The following is a 17,880-nucleotide window of genomic DNA, read 5'->3' as shown; positions in this document are numbered from 1 at the left end:
TGTCAGGCTAGCGCAGAAGCTCCATTAAATATACTGGGGTAAAATAATTGTTAATATTTTAAAGACATGCAGTGGGAAAATGTAATTTAATGCAGTGCTTCTTGTACATTGTGAGACTCACTTTATATCGGATATCACTCAGCCAGTGGAGATCGCTGTTTTTCAAAGAAAACAGACCTTAAACGAGCCGATTTTGCAATGTTATAAAGTTCACCGGAAGCGCTTAACCCAGGCTACTGACTAATTAAAAGTCCTTTAATATACTTCCGCATATACCCTATTATGGGTTTTTGACAATGACCTACCATGCAGTGTGTAACAGCTCTTAAGTGAATGAAAACATCCAGCTGAGGTTTGAATCTGAAAGCGCACCATGTTTAAAACGATTGATTCTATAATGAAATTGTAGATTTAGAGTTGAATAAATGAATCGTGTTGTGTTTGGATCTTTTGCCTGGACACAATGACCTCAACGTGTAACGCAGGGGTCACCAACCTTTTTGAAACTGAGAGCTACCTTTTGGAGGGCTACTATGGAGCTAAAAATATAATAATAATAAAAAATGTCTTGAAAAATTAACTTGTCTTAAATTCAGATATTCAATATTCAAGTTCAAATTCAAATTAAGAAATTCAGATTGTTTTGGCATATTATTAGCTCCATAAGTCTACCAGTTTAATACCCACTTCTCAAATTACAAATTTGCTTAACTTACTTTTAAAAATATATTATTCTTAATCGTGAATGATATTCATCTACAGTGTTTCCTTTAGGATTTTTTCCAGCTGTGGTGGCAGGCCTTTGTTTAACACTGATCTACCAACTACCTATGGTGTTATTTCAATGACAAATGTCGTGAGCGCAGTAGTACAAGTCAAGATCGCATTTATGCAATACGAGCATGCAAATCTGTTTGCTTTGCTTTTCTTGTGCGCTCTCAAATAAACACTGCTGAAGTTTATGTAACAAGTATGTCTCCAACATTTTTTAGATTGGCTAGGAATATTTATGAATGTCTCCAATAGAGCTACAGAGCGGTATCAATGCGTCCTGAAGTAAATTGAAATGGCTATAAACTCCAACAAGATAAATTGATATGCAGAGCCACAGACCTTTATCTATAAAGTATAATTATGGAAACTGTGTTCATCTCAACTGAAAGCTACACCGTGTTTGCTGGCCTCACGTGTCACGCAACTGTCAGTCAGTCAGTCAATCAGTCACTCAGCATGTAACCTTAAAGCAGGTGCCACCAATCTCGGTCCTGGAGGGCTGGTGTCCCTACAGGGTTTAGCTCCAACTTGCCTTAACACACCTGACTGGGTGTTTTAAATTTACCTAGTAAGACTCATTCAGGTGTGTTTGATTAGGGTTGGAGTCACCCTTCAAAATGATCACCTCTACAATATTTTCACTAACCACTAATAATTTTCAACAAATCATGGACTATGCTGTACCATGTTTGTACAGATTATCAATTCTGTATCATAAATCAACTGTCAGATTTTACTGAAATTATCACCAAATCTACTAACCATTGTAGTTGCCCCGAGTTGGACATCAGAGAGAGTGAAGATTATTCCCGTTCCTGTCTTTAAGCAGTTTTTCCCATTTAAAAATACCTTGTTTTTCTTAATCAAGAAATGTGTTACTCTTAACGAGGCTTCAGTTTCTCACCGTTCTCATGAATAAAGACTCCTGTTTGCACAAACCTTCCTTAAACTCACAAGCTTTTTCCACTTGTAGTACACTGCCCAGTGGGTAGTTAGCATGGTAGCTTATATGACACGTTCTGAAATGTCTCTCAACATTGTGCCACTTTACTGTCGCCATAGTCCATAGTTTAATGGTTATTTAACTTAATGTCATTTTGAAACTGACTCCAATGCAAGTGTGATTTTAAAAATAATAGCTACAAAAAATAATAGATGAAGCTTACTGGTATGTGGCTATGGTAAGCTATTTTTAGAACAGGCCTGGCAGCAACTCATGTGATCCTCGTGGATGACCATGTTGTTGGCCACTGATAAAAGCACATTTATTATTTTTAGAGTTTTCAGTATAAATGCAATACTTGCACTAAACTACAAAATGGAATAGTATAATTTGGGACGCACCTCAGATATTTACACAATAAGTACATTGTAACGAATTATTAAGTTCAATTTAAGTACATATTAGTTAAGGCCACTTAATATAAAGTGGAAACATTATTTGTTCATGTACTGTTTTATCAAATTATCAAGGAGTAACTAACATTGAGCGAGAGTGTTGAGCGCTCATATATGCACCCATAGGCGTTCTTTTCTAAAAAAGGAGCGCATTGCTGGTGTGAGGCTATTATGAGGAACTAAAATAGAGGTCTAAAGTCCAACGCAGAGCGCGTTAGTTGTGCGCCTTCCTTATACATTGCTTAATACACACAGGATGTACAGCATTACGCAAATATCTTTACATATGAAAAAGAAATAAAAGTCATCGATGCTGCGCTGTTCAGTAAGCGCTCTCGCTCAGCACTGAGGACATTTCTTTAGTTATATTGTTTTAGTCATGATATGAAGTGATGCAGTCAGATAAATCACCGAACAGATCAGCCACTTTTGACGCTTATAAACAATCAAAGTCCTCGTGTTGCAGGAATTAGGAAGTTTGCTGAAGGTGCAGCTGTCATGCAGTGAGGGGTTTGAATCTTTAATAACCTACGGCAGTTTGCGTTCACTGAACAGTAAGAATGATTAACAAATCCAAATGAAACCCAAAAGTCCCAAAGTCACGTCTCGGTTTCAGTTTCAGGCTTTGGCGCGTTTTGCACTCACACAGAAGCGTACCGCGCCAAAGCCCAAGTGAACCCGATTCAGCGCACTCGCACTTCTTAAACGATCCGGGAAACGGGCCTGGGCACAGTATGGATAGCATAATGTGAGTAGGCCCTTATTCTCTCATTCTCGCACTGCAGATGCTCTGTTTAACTGTTTTCTCGCTAGTAAAGTGTTCGGTTTTTCCACTTACAAGGTTTGCCATGTAAACTCTGACTCTTAAAGGGAATGGGAGATGGTACTCTAACTGGTTTATTTTCAAAATACACCCAAAACTCATTAAGAGAATAATCTCATCCCTGTAAGACCATGCACCGCTGCGCAAAGTGTATTTTTCTGTCCTTAAAATAGCAAAAGTGGACACGCCCTTAATGCTTTTTGCACCCTGCACTTTGAACTTTGCTCCTAGATCAATAAAATAGAGCCCAAATTGTGTTGTTTCAGCTCATTTTAAATAAGTAGTTTGAACAAACAGCAAATATCATATTTTTTTTGACTGTAGTACACCAGGCACAATGTTGTAACTACAGCTGCAAGAATTTTTTTTGATACAAAGATTTAATAGGGAGATCTTTTTTGCTGGCCGGCACATATGAAGCGAGGCTGGAGTAAAGCACTGCATTAAGAGTTGCCCAGTACTTGGCATTTCATTTAAGCTGGACTAAAAGAGAGAAAGTGAAGAGGACAGACAGTGAGAGAGAGAGAGGGAGAGAGAAAGAGAAAGAGTGAGAGTAACAAACCTCCACCATCTGGCACTAATGGTGTTAGGGAAGCATCCAGAGAGGCGACTTGTAAAAATGCATAAACGTTAAGTAAAGAAAGCTGAGCAATATGGGACATGATTTTAGAGGAGTCTGTGTCAAAAGTGAAGAGCTCAGGGGGAAATTGAGGCACATAATGGAAACGTAATGGGCTTAGTGTCACTGTCGTGCAGGATGCCGTCAGCAGCACTGACCCTCCCCCAACTCCAGCGGATTTATGGAAATTACCGGAATAAGGGACAAACAGCCTTTATAAACAAACCAAAAGCATGATTCCTGCCCGTCTATGGAATATCTCAAGATCTTAGTCTTAACTAATACTCGAGGTATTCAGGCCCACATCTGGCTGCGGTTTACTATTCCTCCACTTCCTTGGGGTATATCACAGGAATATTTACAGACTTGATGATCCACTTGTTTTTGAACATTTGAAGACGCCTCTGTGTTGGTTGCTTGGAAAATGGTCAAAACAACTTATATTCCCCTAGCTTATTTGTCAGCATTGAAAAATAAAGATTTAACATTTTTATGAGACAAAATGCTAATAGCACTGATCAGAGATTCCTTATTGTATGCTATTTACCCATCATACTTTTTATTAATCAAAAACTTATGTATTCTTAAATTGTGCTATATTTACTATTTAAAGTCTCGAGTATAATCTGAAAATTAAAATAAAGCCATAGCGATCAACTACATGAATTATAATATATATGAAGTTATATTTATTAATATATTATTACTGTATAATAGGGCTGCACGATTCTGGCAAATTATTTTTTGCTTAAAATCAAAATTTTGATTTCAGATTTAAATCAGATTGTCTCACAATTCTGTAGATGTAAAATAAAGGCTAGTATGAGTAGACTATTTTTATTGTTATTTCTCAAATATATGGTAAAACAATAATAATAATATTAGGCCGATTTGTGTAGGTCTTCTCTTGATTAAAATGCTAAATTTTGTATAGACTTGTAATGGTGGACTTGAATAGACTTAAAAATTTTTCCTGGTTGTTAATGCCAATAAAGTGATTACATCAGAATACAACTATTTACAATTCTGAAGTTGAATTATTATGTTTGAGACATATGCTTGCCATTTTCATTTTCTGTTTGTATATAAATGATCTACCTGAAAGTTGCAAGGAGGTTGGTTGTCAAATGTATGCTGATGATTTATGTAGCAGCAGAAAATTCACAGAAGGCTGCAGAAATGTTAACCAATCAACTGGTCTGTATTTCCCACTGGCTGAAGGACAACTGTCTAACTCTAAATTACAACAAAACAGTTTCAATGGGTTTCTCCTCAAAAAACAGAGCACTAGTTGTATTTAAAATCCAAATTGACCAAAAGGAAATTAAAGAAGTGAGTGAATTTAAATACCTAGGTGTCATCATAGACTCTAAGCTTAAGTTTGATGCCCACATTAAGAAAATGTCTAAGGCTATTAAGACAAATTTAAACTGTTTTCGTATGATAAGACCATATATCTCTTAAAACAGTGCAAATGTTTGTGCATGCTATAATATTTTTACGTATGTCTTATTGTGCAATAATCTGGGGTCAAGCAACCCAGTCAGCTGTTAAGCCTGTTATGTCTCTTTACAAACAAACTTTAAAAGTAATGGATCAGAAACCAATAAGATGGCACCATTTTCAAATTCTTAAATATAATTTGTTAAGTTTTGATAGTTTTTTGAAGTTTTCTTTTTTAAAAAACATGTTTTAGAAGTGTATACATGGTCTTGCTCCTAAAGTAGTTTGTGAGTTAATAAATAAATTCAGTAGTGATGGGGCGAAGACTATAGGAGCAGTAAGAGGGAATTGTAGAATCCGCAGATGCAGAACCGCTGTGGGTCAGTCATGCTTTTCAGTAAAAGGTTCACATCTATGGAATGCCATGCCTGTTCATTTAAAGTTACAATCAGAACTGCCAGTTTTTTCTGTAAAGCTGAAAGAATGGTTGAAATCTTTACAGCAATGTGAGGATTAAGCATTATTCTTTCAGGTTGGTCCCATTTACATTTCTCCTTATCCATATGGACTTGCATCTTATGTTTATGGCTCTGTAAATATTGTACATGTTTGCTGTATTGTGTTTTATTCTTGACTGTTTTTTTTATTTTTATTTTATTTTATGTAAAGCCTAACCAGGGACGAGGGCTGCAAAATAGCTTTATGCTATATGCCCTATGTACACAACATCGGTTATCTTTGTATAACAATGTCAAGTGTATTGTCCCTGAAAATTAAACAAGCAAATAAATAAAAATAAAAATTTGTCATTGACAACATTATTAGACCATTTTTGTCACTGGTTAAATGAGACATTTGTCATTCAAGAGTTCACACTTAGCTAATGATTAATTATAAAGTTTGTTTGGCATGCTGTCCCAGGGGAGAGCCCTGAGCTCATAAGATCCTCAAGCCCAGGGCTCCCTCCCGTTTGCAAGGCGAGAGGGGATATTGATCTCAGGTATATCACGAGAACTCCCCTGCTGTAGTAGCTAATGAACAGGTAGGGATTACTCTTAAAAGATAACTACTTAACAGGAGCATGTCTATGGTGCTGATTTGGATTAGTCAATTAACTTAGGTTGCATGTTTTTGAACGGTTGGAGGAAACCGGGGAACCCAGGGTAAACCCACATACGCACGGGGAGAACATGCAAACTCCGCACAGAAAGACTCCGCACGTTACCAGCTGGCTTGGTAATGACTCGAACCACTGGGCCACCATGCCACCCATATAGGAAAGGAGGAGTAGGGGTGGAAGGGGGGATCTTCAAAAATGAAGTTGGCTGTTATATGGAACTTAGAATGTTTATAGTGACTTAGAAATTGTCTGATTGGTAAATCATAAATTAAATAATGTGGGAACTCTAAAATGCGATATGATAATTTGACTGATGTGCACACTTTCAATTTCATTTTCAGTGCCGAGTGCGCTCATGTCATGGCTGCCGTCACTTTGAGAAAAAAAACATGCAAATCATACTTCCCGCCCGGCTCTCACGCTGTGCAACAAACTGAACGTTATTTACAGCCTATGCAGGTTCTGTTCACTAAAGTAGACATCATTCGCAGATGCACGCGTCCTCTCAGTAGTAAACAAACAGTGCGTCAGCTCATGTGTGATTTCGTGGCCATGAATATATCATTACATGAAGACAGAAATGACAATTTTGGTGAATAATACCTTATAAATACAGTATGTGACACTTTTAACACAGTTAAAAAAAAAAAGATCACACTCTTGATTTGACCCCTCACACGATCTTAAAGCTGCATCTCTTCGATTCAGCCAAGTTCGGGAGAAGCATAAAGGCGGTCGCAAAAGTCTTCACAACGTTTATAAAACGTTTATAAAACGTTCGATTCAGCCAAACTTGGCTGAATCGAAGAGATGCAGCTTTAAGATCGTGTGAGGGGTCAAATCAAGAGTGTGATCTTTTTTTTTTTTTAACCGTGCAGCCCTACTGTATAATACAATTTATTGTTATATAATACTATTTAATTACGTGCATGTTGCTCTTGAAAGTGTGAATATCATGAAAATAAGTAAATAAAATAAAAAGTAAAAAATCTGTATTGAAACATTTGCCGGTATATCGTCATGCATCTATTAAAGAGTCTTTTAATGCTGTTTTACAAGATCTAATAGAATTCTCAGGAGTCATTAGAATGGGCCAATAAATTGTAAAAAATACCTCATGTATAATTTACTATACCATGCTGTAAATGCCCATTTTCGGCTCAAAGCAAAATGCTACTTTTTGTGAGTGTCTCTTTAAATGTAAATGAGCTGCTCTTTAAATGTAAATGAGACCACCCCCCTTTTAAAAGAGGGCGGAGCCTTTAAAGGTTGTGCATAAGTTACTGTTGTTATTGACAATGACAAACAATGCATCTGCATGTATTTTAAAGTCTTGTCCACTTCAACTACTGATACGGATTTCAGAGTACACACACACACATATGAAGGACACACACAAAAAGCACTACAACACACTACTAATTTGACAGAAATAAGCCTTGTTCTCTTTTGGGCAGGACATTTTTAAATTCAGAAAAATTGTAAACCAAGATCAGCAGCATTACTCAATAAATGACCACTTAAAGAACCATGCACATGGCAAAAAACAACAAAATATAAAAACTCCAGGAAACAAGTAAATAAAACAAGACAGCTTTTTAATTTTGCATGTTTTAATAGCAACAACAGTAACACATTCATTGGAATGTACCATTCTAGGACGGGGAGGACAAGTTTTCTGAAATTAACTGAAAGTATAACGTCTGTGCTTCGCAGCCAAATGGAATCAACAATAATAGTTCTAGAATTCGTAGCAGATGGAAAACTATCAGCTCCTTATTCTAGATCTAAACTACATCAACTCAGCATTCTAGAGCTGTTCCAAAACCACGCTGAGCAGATGGAGTTCAGCTCAAGAATGCCAAGTGGATGGAGTTCAGTTCTAAAAAAACGAGCTGATAGAGTTGAGTTCTAGAATGATGAAGTAATGTTCTAAATTCAGTTCTAGAATGCAGAGTTGAGTTCTAGAATGCTGAGCTGGAGGAGTGTTTTTAACTCCATCAGCTTATCATTTTAGAGCTCTTCCTAAAGAAAAATGAGCAGATGGTGTTTAGCTCTAGAATGCACAGTGCATGGAGTTCAGTTCTAAAATAATGAGCTGATGGAGTTCCGTTTTAAAATAATGAAGTTCAGTTCTAAGTTCAGGTTTAGAATACTGAGTTCAGTTGTAGAAACCTGTATGAGAAAAAAGTTACAGAATGCAGAGCCGATGTTCAGTTCCAGAATTTACAGAGAAATAACCTCCTTTAAGCTCCTCATACTAGATTTTGACTACATCAACTCAGCATTCTAGAACTAAACCACGCTGAGCAGATTGAGATCAGCTCTAGAATGTCATGAGGATGGAGTTCAGTTCTAAAATGACGAGCTGATGGAGTTCATTTCTATAAGGATGAGCTGATGGAGTTCAGTTCTAGAATGACAAGCTATTGGAGTTCAGTTCTAGAATGATGAAGGAGAGTTCTCAGTTCCTGGATATTAAGTTGAATTCTAGATGATTAACTAATGGAGTAAAATCAAGGTTCTTAACTTATCAGCTCATAGTTTCAGAACTCTTCCTAAAGAAAGTTGTGCAGATGGTGTTCAGCTCTAGAATGCAGAGTGGATAGAGTTAAGTTCTAAAATATTAGGGTGATGAAGTTCAGTTCTAGAATAAAGAGCTGCTAGAGTTCAGTTCTAAGTTCAAGTCTAGAATACTGAGTTCAGTTTTAAAAAGCCACTTATGAAACAAGTTCCAGAATGCAGAGCTGAAGGAATTCAGTTCCAGAATGCACAGAAAAATAACCTTTATCCTTATTCTAGATCAGAACTGAATAAATTTGGCATTCTAGAACTGTTCCTAAACCACACTAAGCAGATGAAGATCAGCTCTAGAATGTCATGAGAATGGAGTTCAGTTCTGGAATGATGGGCTGATGGAGTTCAGTTTTAGAATGGTGAAGTACAGTTCCAAGTTCAGTTCTAGAATGTTGAGTTGAGTTCTAGAATGCTGAGTGGATGGAGTTCAGTTCTAAAATAATAAGGTGATGGAGTTCAGTTCTAGAATGGTGATGTTGAGTTCTGAGTTTAGGTGTAGAATATTGAGTTTTGTTCTAGAATGCTGAGCTGGTAGAGTGAAGTTGAGGTTTTAAACTATTAGCTCATTTTAGAACTGAACTCCAGCTTATTGTGTCAGAACTCTTCCTAAAAGTAAAGCAGATGGTGTTCAGCTCTAGAATACTGAGTGGATGGAGTTCAGTTCTAAAATAACGAGGTGATGGAGTTCAGTTTTAGAATGAAGAGCTGATCGAGATCTATTTTAGAATGAAGAGCTGATGGAGATCAGTTCAGGTCTAGAATACTGAGATCAGTTGTAGAAACCCAGTTGGGTTACAAGTTCCAGAATGCACAGAGAAATAACCTCCTATCAGCTCCTCATTCTAGATGTGAACTACATCAACTCAGCATTCTAGAACTGTTCTTAAACCATGATGAGCTGATGGATTTCAGTTTTGAAACGATGAGCCAATGGAGTTCAGTTCTAAAATGTTGAGTTGAATTCTGAAATGCTGAGCTGGTGGTAATAAAATTGAGGTTTTTAATTCCATCAGCTCATTCTTTTAGAACTCTTCCTAAAGAAAGTTCAGGTCTATAATGTTGAGTTCAGTTGTAGAGTTGATTAAGTTTGGTACTAAAGTATGCTGAGTTGATTGAGTTTGGTTCTTGAATGCTGAGCTGATGTGGGTTTTACAGCAGGTCTGCACCATTTGGATGAGGAGCACAGTTAGTGTGAATAAATTGTTGGCTTTAGCCTTTAGGAGCAGTGTACTGGCGCAGGAGAGAAGAGATGGCACTAGATTCTGTCACCTCCTCTGGAAGGGAGCCTTCTTGATCTTTGATAGATGGGTCAGCTCCAGCTTTCAGGAGTAACTCGACGATTTCTGCAAACTCACAAGCTGAGGCTATAGAAAGAGAGAAAGAAAGAAAGTTTCATGACAGTTAATCATTGATATGTTATTATTGTTCATTATGTATTTTACAAATATTTAAACAAAGAATTAATACATTATTATTTTTATTATTATTATTATATAAAACTTATACTGCTCTTTACAATTATACAATTTTAACTATTTAAATTCACTTGAATAGCAGCTATTACAGTATCTCAAATAATAACCCAATGGCATCATATAAGAAGAGCTTCATCCAGTATAGTTTTGTCAGCAGTACACTTAAAGTAATTGTTAGCGTCCGCATGAAACCTGGATGGAGCTGCATGTAGTTGAGCCGCACTCCTGCATTTGTGCCCCATTGGCAGTTTGTGCCCCATTAGGAGGCAGCAGGGCAGAGACGAGCAGCACTTCTGTAACCCTGTTAGCGATGCAGGACCTTCCTTTAAACCTGAGTGCTTTCTCACGTCTCTGTCAACTACTGCTTTCTTTAAAGAGGGGGGAAACGCTCTCCTTACTCTCTTTCTCTTGTGTCAGCAGGAAAAATACCCTGAGTGACAAGAGTGGCTTTTAACCTCAGACCCTGAGCTGGAGAAGAAAAGAGAAGGCAAGTGGATCCTTTTAACAAACATGGATGTTTCCCAGTGATGGGTTGCAGTTAGAAGGGCATCCACTATGTAAAACATATGTTGGCGGTTCATTCCTCTGTGGCAACCCCAGATTAATAAAATCTGACTATTTTTAAACGGAATTTTAAATGTTTTATATTTTTATGTATTTAAAAATAGAATTTATTCTTGTGATGGCAAAGCTGAATTTTTAATCAATTATTCCAGTTTTTGGTTTCATGATTTTTCAGAAATCATAATTGATGCTTTATCGCCAATTTTTTTTTTTGTCTTAATATTTTTGTATAATACTTGCATCATATTTGTCAGTGACATGGAAAGTTAAAAATCAATAAATAAATGTAATAGATGTATAAATAAATATATAAAAAAATAAAATAAATGTATAAAATAAAATAAAGTGCAACTTTTTGGGATTTTGTTGTATTATATAGCAGGAAAACAAATAAAATAAATAATATCAAAACTAATTAATCTCATTAAATGATGAATTTTTGTTAAATTAATCATTAAAAAAGCAAATTGACAGGTAAATGTATTTAATTATATTATTCATTTATAATTAAATAATTAATCCATTTTCTTTTTGGCTTAGTCCCCTTATTAATCAGGGGTTGCCACAGCGGAATAAACCATCAATTTATTTAATTTAATAATAGCATATGTTTTACTCAGTGCATGCCCTTTCAGCTGCAACCCAGCACTGCACCCTTACACTCTTGCATTCACAAACACACACACACATACACTACGGCCAATTTAGCTTATTCAATTCACCTGTAGCGCATGTCTTTGAACTGTGGGGTAAACCGGAGCACCCGAAGAAAACCCAAGCGAGCACAGGAAGAACATGTAAACTCCACACAGAAATGCCAACTGACGCAGCCGAGGCTCGAACTAGCGACCTTCTTGCTGTAAGGTGATCGTGCTACCCACTGCAACAGTGATGGCTATTTATAATTTGATTACATGACATACATTTTAACTCTTAAAATTCAAGATTGCGGTAGAATAGTGATTATAGTTGATATGAAACACTGCTTGTTGTTTTCCACGTATCGACCCTCTAAACAAAAATGTTTGCTAAATGATAAGATAAATGCAGGATTACCTCATTAACAAACTACATTGTCAGCCCAAGAACAAAATCCACCCAAACCCATAAAATATTCATTTACTCATGACTTAAAGTCATCCTAAGACCAACATGACTTACAGTATATACTGCCCATGATTTACATTCACTTTATATTAGGGATGTCCAGATCCTCCCAATCAGGACTCGAATATATATACATATATATATATATATATATATATATAGTTGAAGTCAGAATTATTAGCCCCACTTTGACTTTTTTTCTTTTTAAAATATTTCCCAAATGATGTTTTCCAGAGCAAGAATTTTCACAGTATGTCTGATAATATTTATATTTATATATATTTATAAAGTCTTATTTGTTTTATTTCAGCTAGAGTAAAAGCAGTTTTTTTTTTTTAAACATTTTAAGGTCAGAATTTTTGCCCCTTTATAATGTTTAGAAATATGTTTTGTTTAAATGTAAAATGTGTTTTATTTTAGGATGAGGTGCTATTTGTTTTTATATTAGAATTACTGTTGCACTAAAGTATAAAAGTGAAGAATTGAAGTTATTTATTACTTGATTGTTGAAGTTACCTCAAAAAAGTGCTTTGTTTGTTAACAGAGTTGTTGAATGTTAAAATAAGATGAGCTAAATAAAAAATTGGGAACATCGATCTTCTTTTTTAATGTATTTTAGAAGTATCAGATCGGGTTTCGGGATTGGTAGATACTCAAAATCAAATGACTCGGACTTGACTCGAGGGCAAAAAAACCTGATTGGGACATCCCTACTTTATACTGAATAACTCTTTTTGAGTTCCAAGCAAAGTGATACAAGTCAAAAGACAACTTGTGAGTCAGCAAGTTTTTCTCAAATTTTTTTTTGACCGAATGATCACTTTAGTAAGCAGCAACAAATAACGCATTCAGAATTTCCCCTAGTCCATTTTGTGTGTGTGTGTGTGTGTGTGTTCCAGTATTTTATTTTCGGCACACGTGTGGGACCTTGGGCCGTAAAGCCCCTTGTGCCTCTGGGGAGCCGTAGAGAAGAAGAACAATTTACAGCGTGCAGTAAACCCCTCAATTAATCATGTGTCAGCCGCGTGGCCCCACACACCGAGAGGTGGAAATGAATTTTCATTCTGTGCTATTCGTCTCCCTGAGTTCATCGCTTATGTTTATTAGTCACTTTTTTATATCCCATCCCCCCTTCATTTTTCTGCTCCGGCTTCCCTGAGGGCTGATCGTCTTCAGACGTCCAGCCACCAACCTGAGGACAGATGGCTAACACACACACACAAATACACTCAGTGCGCCCAGTGTCACATGACAGAGGAACACTGTTGATTTCCTCGGGGACGACTGGTGATTATTACAGGTCCTGTTTACCACACGTGTGGCTGTGGACAAATGTACTCGCACACAAACATACACACTTTCCTCCTGTGACCTGTGGGGTGGATAAGAACTGGATTCAGAAATCATTTTGTAGAGTTTTTAACCAAAGGGAGTAATTTTCAGGGCTGGGATGGGTTGAATCTATACCAGTGTGATTCTTAGATGTGTGTTGTGATTTTTAAGAACTGAATTTTCACATGTGATTTTTTTTGTAAACACTAGATCATGAGGAAAAGCTGAATGCAGACTGTACATGAGTTATAAGATTTCATAAAGAATGAAATTAAGCAAACCATATTACTCCATCTTATTGCTCTGCGTTGCATTTCCTCATAGTGGTGCTTCAAAATATTTTTACCAATTCCATTTTAAATCTTTTTTTTACATTTACACATTTACATTTAGTCATTTAGCAGACGCTTTTATCCAAAGCGACTTACAAATGAGGACAAGGAAGCAATTTACACAACTAAGAGCAACAATGAATAAGTACTAAAGGCAAGTTTCAGGTCTGTAAAGTCTAAGAAGGGAAGTATTAGTAGTATTTATTTTTTTTTTTTGTACAGTTAGTGTGATATTCAAAGAGGCAATTGCAGATTAGGAAATGAAGTGGAGGCTAAATAGTTGAGTTTTTAGTCATTTCTTGAAAGTAGCGAGTGACTCTGCTGTTCTGATGCAGTTAGGGAGTTCATTCCACCAACTGGGCAGATTGAGCGTGAGCGTTCGCGAAAGTGATTTCTTCCCTCTTTGGGATGGAACCACGAGGCGACGTTCATTCACAGAACGCAAGTTTCTGGAGGGCACATAGATCTGCAGAAGTTAGAGTAGATAAGAAGGAGCAAGGCCAGAAGTCGCTTTGTAGGCAAACATCAGAGCTTTGAATTTGATGCGAGCAGCAACTGGCAGCCAGTGCAAACGGACTAGCAGTGGAGTGACATGTGCTCGTTTAGGTTCATTGAAGACCACTCGTGCTGCTGCATTCTGGAGCAGTTGAAGAGGCTTGATAGAGTTAGCTGGAAGCCCAGCTAGTAGAGAGTTGCAGTAATCCAGTTTGGAGAGAACAAGAGCTTGAACAAGGAGTTGAGCTGCATGTTCAGATAAGAAGGGTCGGATCTTTCTGATGTTATAGAGTGTGAATCTGCACGATCGAGCAGTTCTAGAAATGTGGTCAGAGAAATTTAGTTGGTCATCAATCGTTACTCCAAGGCTTTTCACCATTTTGGATGCAGTAATGGTTGCCCCATCCATCTGGATTGAAAAGTTATGGTGTAGAGTCGAGTTGGCAGAAACTACAAGCATTTCCGTTTTTGCGAGGTTCAGCTGAAGATGATGATCTTTCATCCAGTGTGAAATATCCAACAGGCAGGCTGAGATACGAGCTGGATCCGAGCTGGAAGTATACGAGCTGGAACTCGATACGAGCTCGATACGAGCTGGAACTTTTTTAACCGGTTTTAAGTTTATTTGTTAATCAATTAATTAAAAAAATAAATGTAATATTAAAAATTAGAATGAATAGCGAAGTGATGGTAAACATCTGTTACAAAACATTGAGAAAGATTTCTATTTCAAGTAAATCGATTTTTAAGCTTTCAATTCATCGAATATATATAAAAATGATCATGGTTTACAATAAGCAGTACAACTGTTGATGCATTGACCTTGAACAGTTTGCTAAATGTTCCTTGAACACTAACATCTGAAAAATCTGCTTTGCCAGCACAGGAATATAATGCTGTCAAAATTTTATTAATATTATCAATTTAACTTAATTGTTTTACTGCAATTCATTCACTGTGCATATATGAGTACACCCCCACACATCTCTCATTTAAATTTATATTTTCTATAGTGAGCTTTACAATTTTATATTTGTGCTTATGCATTAATTTAGTAAGTACTGAAGCCAAACCTGGAGATTATCTAACAAAATAACTTGCGATAATGGTTAAAAAATTAGCCAAATGAATATGTTAGGGAAAAATATTAAATAAACTTTTCAAAAATAGCAAAAATCAAAAGAAACTTAAAATATATACAGTTTTGGTAAATTTTGTAGTTTTGATTTTTGTTTTTGTTTTTGCAATTTCTTGCATGAATTTAAATGTATTATCTTTCCATTTCTAAACATGTTCTGTGATTAAAACATTATTTTAATAAATATATCTGTTTAATAAATCTGTTTTGTTCAATATATTACCCATATTCACTGAAAAATGGATGCAATAATAATTTTCAAAGTGGGGTGTACTCATATGCTGAGCAATATTTACCATGATTTTCTTTGGGGCAAGGCATTATAGATGTTAAAATATAAGCAGATATAAATATAAACTGAAGATATATATTTTGTTGTTCTAATTATTTGCATTATTTGTCACTTTAGCATTTCTTGCCTTGTTTAATATCTTTGCATGGTCATTGCATAACAATAACCTAATCTAATATGTACAAGATATGCAAGCAGGTTTATCACAATAACATAATCAACACATACTGTAGTCTATAATTATTAAACCATGCATTTTAATCATAATTGGCCATAGTGTACGAGTGTGTGTGTGAGTGTGAGAGTGTATGGGTGTTTCCCAGTAATAGGTTGCAGCTGGAAAGGCATCCGCTCTATAAAACATATGCTGAAATAGTAGGCGGTTTATTCCAGTGTGGCGACCCCAGATAAATAAGGAACTAAGCTAAAGGAAAATGAATGAATGAAAGTATTTTGTTTATTTGCGTATTTTCCTTTACATGATTTTCATTACTAGATTTTCTTTGGGGCAAGGCATTATAGACGTTAAAATATGAACTGATTTAAATATAAAGTACAGATTAAATTTTTTGGGGTCAAAGAATTTGTGCTAATTATTTGCTTATTTTAGATGTGAATGATTTTTATGTATAACCAAATCTATTATGTACAAGATATACAAGCAGTTTTACCTGAAGAATGTAATTAACACTTACTGTAGTCTATAATTATTAAACCATGCATTAGAACACATACGCAGATTAAGATAAAATTATTAGCCCTCATGTAAAATATGAATTATTTTTCCAATGTTTCCAATATTTAATATGTATGTATGTATTAGGGTTGTAACGGTATGAATTTTTCACGGTATGATAATCGTCTAAAACAATACCACGGTTTGACGGTTTCGCGGTATTCGGTATGTTACAAATGTTACAAAATAATAGAACAGTGAAGCAAATTTGACTTTTTCCAAATAATATATTTTTAGTTACTATAAACAACACCACTTACAATGAACAAATAAAAATAAGAAAATAATAAATAATGTGTCAAAGTCCAAATAAAGTCCAAATAAACATGGTGCAAATCCTCAGTAAAAAATAGATATAAATATTTACTATACTATAAATAGTTACATAACGAAACTAGATTCAATATGGAACATCCTTAGGTTTTATGTGCCAGCATGGATATGGTTGTCTATCGATATGGATTTGGATATGGTTGTCTGCAATGCAGACAAACAGCTGCATCTTCATTTGCGTCTTTTGAAAACAGCAAGAGCAGCAGTTCGTCTTTGCTGTGTCACTGTTTTGTCATGTTTCTGTGCTGCTGTGCATGCAAAAGTACTTAGTATGAGAATTATTTCATGCAAAACTTTTTTTTTTTTTGCGTTTTATTTAGCCGCGCATAAATGTATGCCTATCTCTCATTCCGTGTTGTTCAAAAAGCTCAGTGTTGGTCCACAAACAAAAGCGAAACCTATGCTTATTGGTTGTGATATAGCGAGTTTGAACCAATCTGGGCATGGAGGAGGGACAATGCATCAATGTATCATGTCTGGTTTGTCCGGAGACACAGTGACGAGCGTTTCTTTGTCAAATCAGCGTTGTCAAATGTTGATGACGTAACCGCACTGATTCCGGAGCCTCTGAAAGTCAGCGAATGTTATGTGATACAGCACTGGAAAGCTGAGATTCTCTTCTTTATGCCAATCTTTGAATTGTATGAATCGGATCAGCGGATCAAAAGTTATTAAACATTTAAGAGCAATACTTATTTTTAGCCGCGGGCGGCTGTCTCGGTCTTTAAGGGTTAAAACCGTTGATATGCAATTGTTCATGGTATGATAATCGTGCACGTTCAAATCGTGGTAAACCGTCATACCGGTATATTGTTACAACCCTAGTATGTATGTATGTATGTATGTATGTATGTATGTATGTATATGTATATATAATATGACATTTGCAGTGAAATCTCAAAACATAAATTTACATAGATAGTATATGTTAACATTATATTGAACCATCATTTATATTTGGTTTATAGTTGCTCTCTATATAACAAAAAAGATTGATTTGATTTTACATTTTTGCATTTACGAGGAAAAAACTTTGTTATGAATGTGACACCTCTTGTTATGAATGTGACAGATGTGAAATTCCCACTTCTGTGACTTTAGTGAATTTAAATATAATTGTTTAAAAACATTGACAGAAACTTTTAAAACTGTTTTTACAGTACTGTAAAATACAAGCCTACACAAAAACACTTAGACAAAGTTTTGCTATTTTGCTGAAGACATCATTTTTTTCGTGGCAAGGTTGACATTTGCATGGAATTGCACATATAATAGCTAATTTCTTTCTAAAATTTTGTGTTTGCCATGATGGCAGTACATTA

The 17,880-nt window shown here is 35.8% G+C and overlaps 1 protein-coding gene and 1 long non-coding RNA gene across 4 annotated transcripts in view; one reads left to right on the top strand and one right to left on the bottom strand.

Moving 5' to 3' along the window:
* LOC147835538 (uncharacterized) overlaps positions 1–17,880 on the top strand; it is a 39,262-nt gene that overhangs the window by 2,184 nt on the left and 19,198 nt on the right. Inside the window, exon 2 of one of the 3 annotated variants that reach the window (XR_015497649.1) lies at positions 10,650–10,788. The exons of 1 other annotated variant lie outside the window; for it this stretch is intronic. This is a non-coding gene — a long non-coding RNA (uncharacterized LOC147835538). Of the gene's footprint in view, positions 1–10,646; positions 10,789–17,880 lie in introns of those variants that run through there. One more of the 3 variants, XR_015497650.1, reaches the window with a different exon arrangement.
* Positions 7,773–17,880, bottom strand: part of acbd6 (acyl-CoA binding domain containing 6) — a 70,317-nt gene continuing 60,209 nt past the window's right edge. The window contains 1 exon segment of the mRNA NM_001025455.1: positions 7,773–10,118. Within this exon segment, the coding sequence (NP_001020626.1) occupies positions 9,964–10,118 (155 nt within the window). The 3' untranslated portion in view covers positions 7,773–9,963.

This window comes from Danio rerio, chromosome 8 (genome assembly GCF_052040795.2).
Source record: "Danio rerio strain M-AB ecotype USA chromosome 8, GRCz13ab, whole genome shotgun sequence".
NCBI classification, from domain to species: Eukaryota; Metazoa; Chordata; class Actinopteri; order Cypriniformes; family Danionidae; genus Danio; species Danio rerio.
Note: the sequence above shows the minus strand (reverse complement) of the source record. Positions and strands in the feature narration are given on the sequence as shown.